Source organism: Myotis davidii, unplaced genomic scaffold (assembly GCF_000327345.1).
Source record: "Myotis davidii unplaced genomic scaffold, ASM32734v1 scaffold803, whole genome shotgun sequence".
Taxonomy (NCBI): domain Eukaryota; kingdom Metazoa; phylum Chordata; class Mammalia; order Chiroptera; family Vespertilionidae; genus Myotis; species Myotis davidii.
In genome coordinates this window covers 1609708-1615405 of record NW_006295567.1, presented here as the reverse complement: position 1 = coordinate 1615405, position 5698 = coordinate 1609708, and the positions used below count along the sequence as shown (strand labels likewise).

General features: G+C 52.4%; 1 protein-coding gene across 1 annotated transcript in view; it reads right to left on the bottom strand.

Annotated features, from left to right (window-relative positions):
• SCN3B (sodium voltage-gated channel beta subunit 3) overlaps positions 1-5698 on the bottom strand; it is a 23906-nt gene that overhangs the window by 14560 nt on the left and 3648 nt on the right. The window contains exon 2 of the mRNA XM_006770327.2: positions 180-340. Coding sequence (XP_006770390.1) covers positions 180-340 — 161 coding nt within the window. The remainder of the gene's footprint in view (positions 1-179; positions 341-5698) is intronic.

The window sequence follows — 5698 nt, the reverse complement described above, 5'->3', positions numbered from 1 at the left end:
GCCCAGGACCTGTCCTGCCCAGAGGCTGGGTAAACTGAGGCCGGGTGGTCTCTGCTGAGGAGCCATCGGCGCTTCGGAGAGAAGGAGCCAGTGTCTGTCAGCTCACCCTCCCCCACCCACAGGGGCCAGGCCCAGGACAGAGGCCCAGGAGGGGAAGGCAGAGTCGGCAGCCCACATACCAGGAAATCTTTACCGCCCTCGGGCCTGTAGAACCACTCCACCACCGTGGTGGCCTCCACCTCCTCCCTCCTCATGCAGGAGATGCAGCGCAGCTTCATGGCGTTGCCCTGGACGGCCTCTGTCTCCGAGGGCACCTCCACGCACACGGGGGAGCAGACGCCTGAGAGGCGGGGCGGCCGGGGAGAGGCATGGGAGAGCCAGGAGGGAGGGAGAAGACAGAGAAGGAAGGATGGTGAGATAAGTTGGGAAATACCGTGTTCGCGCATGTATACTGCACCTGTGCTCCGGGGCATGCCTGCTGCACAGGCACGGAGGGGCATCGAGGAGGCTGGCGACCCAGAAGCGACTGAGCGGCTCCCGAGGCAGTGGAATGAGGCAGCACATCCCCGAGCCCTGCCCTCACAGACGTCTGATCCAGGGGGAGGCAGGGCGGGCACACACCCAGCACCCCTTCATGCAGCCGGCATCGCCGAAGCCGCGCTACGCCAGGCCCACGCTAGCTGAGATACAAAGGCGAACGAACACTAACCGTGCCCTAAAGACGCATGCCGGCAGGGAGCACACCCCCCTAGCATCGCATCCTTAACCCGGGCCCAGTGAGCGGCAGCCCAGTGACTGCTGTTTCCACAGGAGGGCACGCATCCTGGCGGGCTGGGAGAGGCGAAGGGTAGGGAGCAGTGGGGTATAGACAGAACCCACCTTGCGAAGACCCTGTCCTTCACACTATGAAGGTCAGAGGTTTCAAAGCCGTGAGAGGTGTAGTTATATCTGTGTTTTAAGAAAAGTGCAGGTAATGCATGTGCATGGCGGCGGCTGGAGCAGCAAGGAGGGAAGTGTGAGTGGCTGCCTGGGAGGCTGAGCAGTGCTGACGCGGAGGAGAGAGACAAGAGGTCAGGTTGTGGGATACTTACAGTTCCCGCCTCTGAACACTCATGGCCATTACAAAAGGCAAGGGTATCTGACTGCAAATTAGAAGGAGTCAAAAGTGGAGGTGGCTGCCAACAGGGCATGCATGGGCGGCATTAACAGACACATAATGCGCAGAACGGGGGGGGGCGGGGGGGAACAGCCCCTCCACCTGCTCAGAACAGATCCAGACCGTGGTCACCGGTTCAGGGGTCAGATTCTACAAAAACAGGATGTTCCCTGAGTGCATGTCCGGAGGGAGCAAGGTGGGAGAATTCTGAGAGGAACAGAGGCTTATCTTGGACACAGAACCTATCTGTCCTCCAGTATTTGAAGGCTGGTCTGCGAAAGGTGAAACAGATTCTGTCCAAAAGTTACAAGAAATTAAGTTTAGCTCAATTTTTTTAAAAAAATAATTTTCTGGCGCAGCAGCTGTTCACAAATGCAGAACAGTACTGGCAAGAGAGCTTGCACGTCACTCAGAGAAGGTTCAAAGTCAGTGACCACGAGGGTTCGTGTGTCAGGAATCCTTCTGATGCTACTTTTTAAAATATACATATTTATACTAGAGGATTCGTGCACCGGTGGGGTCCCTCGGCCCAGCCTGTCGGGCTGAAACTGCTCTCCAACATCCCCCAAGGGGTCCCGGATTGCGAGAGGGCGGTTCTTGGCGCAACACCCCAGAATCGGGCTCCCTCCTCTCTAGTTCTGGGTGCATCACCGGAGAACAGCAGCTGCCAAGTCACCACAGCTTGGCAGCTCCTGTGCTGAGCATCTGCCCCCTATTGGTCACTGCACGTCATAGCTACCGGTCGGATGGTCGCTTAGGCTTTTCTCCATATAGATTGATTTTAAAGAGGAAGGGAGAGGGAGAGATAGAAACATCAATGATGAGAATCATTGGTCAGCTGCCTCCTGCACACCCAGTACGAGGGATCGAGCCCCCCACCTGGGCATGTGCCCTTGACCAGAATCGAACCCAGACCCTTCTGTCTGTTGGCTAACGCTCTATCCACTGATAGAGCCAAACCAGCCAGGGCTGATGCTACCTTTTAATGAGTTAATAGTGAAAACAGAACCCCTAGAAATATAAGACACTACACGTCGATATTTGAAAACTAGTCCTCTGAATGGTCAGTCCGTTCATGTCTGGCAGACAGTCACTTCTAAAAGCGGAGGAGAGCTTTCTTTAGAGCTTAAAGTGACACTGGCCAATTAATTTTGAATAAAAAATGAAATTTTATATTTGACTGACTTAGGAGGCAACACCTTTCATTTTAAACGCAGTCTAAATACGAATGGCACTAAGTGAAGTTTAAAATATTAAGGGGCGCCCTAACCGGTTTGGCTCAGTGGATAGAGCATCGGCCTGCAGACTGAAGGGTCCCAGGTTCGATTCCGGTCAAGGGCATGTACCTTGGTTGCGGGCACATCCCCAGTAGGGGGTATGCAGGAGGCAGCTGATTGATGTTTCTCTCTCATTGATGTTTCTAACTCTCTATGCCTCTTCCTTGCTCTCAGTAAAAAATCAATGAAATATACTTTAAAAAAATAAAAATAAATAAAAAATAAAATATCAAGGGGCAATACATGTAATTGGTTTTAAAACTCAAGCAAGCTGGGCTGGTCTTGTGCGTGCGGGTCACACTTCAGTGGGGGCACAGTTGGGAGACCTGGTCTGCGATGGGTTTGAAGTCTTGATTACGGGCCTGGTTAGAAAAAGGAAGGAAGGAAGAGGTGTGGGCTCCACAGGAGCCTGGGAGTGGCTGAGATGGGGAGCGTGCACTCGTGTTTAATGAGATGCGGTAAGGATAAGCTAGTGCAGTTCGGATGGCTTCCAAAGCAGGACGGAAAATGTACCAAGGACTGTACAGCCACCACTAGAGAGGCAGGATGAAGATGGTGTTCGGCAACGGATGGCATTTGATTTACCATTTAACCTCCCTGCGACCCATTTATGCGCCTATAAAAGTGCTGAAATTAATATCTATCTAATATATTTTCCATGAAAGTTCTCTGGAATAACTGACACAAGTGTGCTCTGTACAAACGTCGCTGGCCAACATCCTTTTGTGCTTCACTATTCTGCCTGCTGTGTGCCCGGCATTGAGGGTCCAACAGGGAACCTCACAGGAGCCCTCTCTGCCCTCGTGGCGCCAGCGTTAGGGCAGAGAGAGAGAGAAAATAAGCAACTTTAAATCGCAGTAAGTGCTGCGGGACAGAATGAAAGAGAACAGAGGAGACAGGGAGTGCGTGTGCTCCTTGGAAACAGCCCCCCGCCCAGAAGGGGGCACTGGAGGAGAGAGATGAGGGCGCGAGCTGTGTGACCACCTGTGTGAAGGCACCAAATAGAGGGAAGAGCAACTCAGCACCGGGGTGGGAGTGTGTTTGTTGGAAGCAAAGAGCACAGTGAAGTCCAGGGAGAAAGTGAAGCCAGGAGACGGAGGAGCGGGAAGCCAGGGCGGCTGGTCGTCTGGCCGTGATCGGAACTCAGAGTGACCTGGGCTCTGCATGGAGGAATGACATGGTCTGACTTATATGAAATTGCACGCTGTGACTGCGATGTTGAGAATAAACTGGAGAGGTGAGGAGCAAAAGTAACAGGTGAGCAGCTGGTGGCGCGGTCAGGGTGAGGTGTTCGTCGGGCTTGCCGGATGCGGTGGCATGGAGCTGGGGTGTGGAAAGGAATGACTGCCGGATGACTGTCCGGAATAGGGGAGAGGTGACGTGCTCTAACGAAAAAGTAGATCAGATGGTCTTAGATAGGAGCACAGTTCATTCGTTCATAGTTAGAGGAGGGAGGGCAGAATATATGCCATCGGGCTGGTGAATACGGGGTGCAGCCGCTTTTTCCTAAGTTGCCCTGAGATGACAATACTGCCAGGTATCTTCAGAGAGCAGGCCCCATGACCCCCCTCCCTAGTCAAAGTCCAGCTGCCAGGCCGGGAAACGGGCCAAAGTCCTGGACAGTGTCCTGCAAGTGGCCTCCGAGTCCTCTCCCGTCCGCCTGCCCTTCGACTGGGACCGGCTGTCCTCCCTCAGAGGTGAAGTCTGTTTCCCAGCCCGTGGGTCGCCAGAGCACCGCTGCTCTGAAATCCTCTCGCTATCCAGGAACAGGCTGCAGTGGTACCACGTAGGAATGGCAGGTGCACGGCCATATCGCTGACTGTCAGTAATAACTCCTGGGATGCTCTGCATAAATCACTTCACCTATGGCCTCCTTTTCCATTTCCATAGTAATAACATATGAGAAGGAAGAATCTGACATATGAATGATGATCATATTTAACTAAGGAATAGCATCAATTTATTATGAGGTGGGTAGTAATGTATATTGAACAAACTCCTCTAATACTCCCAAATCTTTCTCTTCTTTGGGCATTACTATATTGCTCCTCTGGAGCTTGTTCTAGGCTGCTTTCCTTTGCGATCTATAATCATAAAAGCATAATATGCTAATTAGGCCAGACGACCTGCCGGACAAAGCCGGGGCTGTGAGGGAAGCCCGGGTCCCAGGTGCCTGTTGGTGGCCGGAGGGCCAGTGGCCAGAGGAAAGCCCAGGTCCTGGGTGCCAGAGGGAAGCCAGTGCTGGCAGCCAGGGGAAGGAAGGCCTACTCTTGCATGAATTTCGTGCACCGGGCCTCTAGTAAGATAACAAATGCTTTGGTTGGAATGGAAGTACTTCCCCACAAGAGTAATAAGCGGAGTTGCTTGCAGATATTAGTGCCCTGTAATGACTTGGTCTATCAGATTAGCCAGTCACTTAGCAGAGCCTTAAAGGAGAGGATGCAAGGAGGGCTACTGGGAGGAGAGGAAAACACTCCCCAACAGTGGACACTGGACAGTAGACCTGCAGACGAAGAGCACAGAAGGCACCAGAAGTTGAGGATGAGTGAAGCTCTAGCAAAGGCAGTGGCGCCCTGGCCAGGTAGCTCAGTTAGTTGGAGCATCGTCCCAATGTGCCAAGGGTGTGGGTTCGATCCCCAGTCAGGGCACTTACAAGAATCAACCAATGAATGCATAAATAAGTGGAACAACAAGTCAATGTTTCTCTCCCCCCCCCTTCCTTTCTCTCTCTAAAAATCATTTTTTTAAAAAGACAATGCAGTGACATGGGGAGGGAAGAAAAGGGTGGCTCAGAGAATGGACGCAAGGCTAGATGTCCACCTGGCATCCTGCAGGGCAGCCATGTGCTCACAGAAATGCCAGCACAACCCCTGGAAGCCTCAAATCTGGAGACCAGACTCTCCAGCAAGTCTTTCCCCTTCCTGAGCTCCTTTCCTCGTCTCTAAATTAGAAGTGCTACTGCTACCTGACTACCCCTTAGGGTTGACATGGGGCCAAAAGACGTAATGGACTAAAACGTAATGGTAGCCCGGCTGCATGGCTCAGTGGTTGAGCATCGACCTATGAACCAGGAGGTCACGGTTCGATTCCTGGTCAGGGCACATGCTGGAGTTTCAGGCTCGATCCCCAGTGTGGGACGTGCAGGAAGCAGCCAATCAATGATTCTCTCTCATCATTGATGTTTCTATCTCTCTTTCTCTCTCTCTCTCCCTTCATCTCTGGAATCAATAAAAAGATATTTTTTTTAAAAAGTAATGGTGTTTTG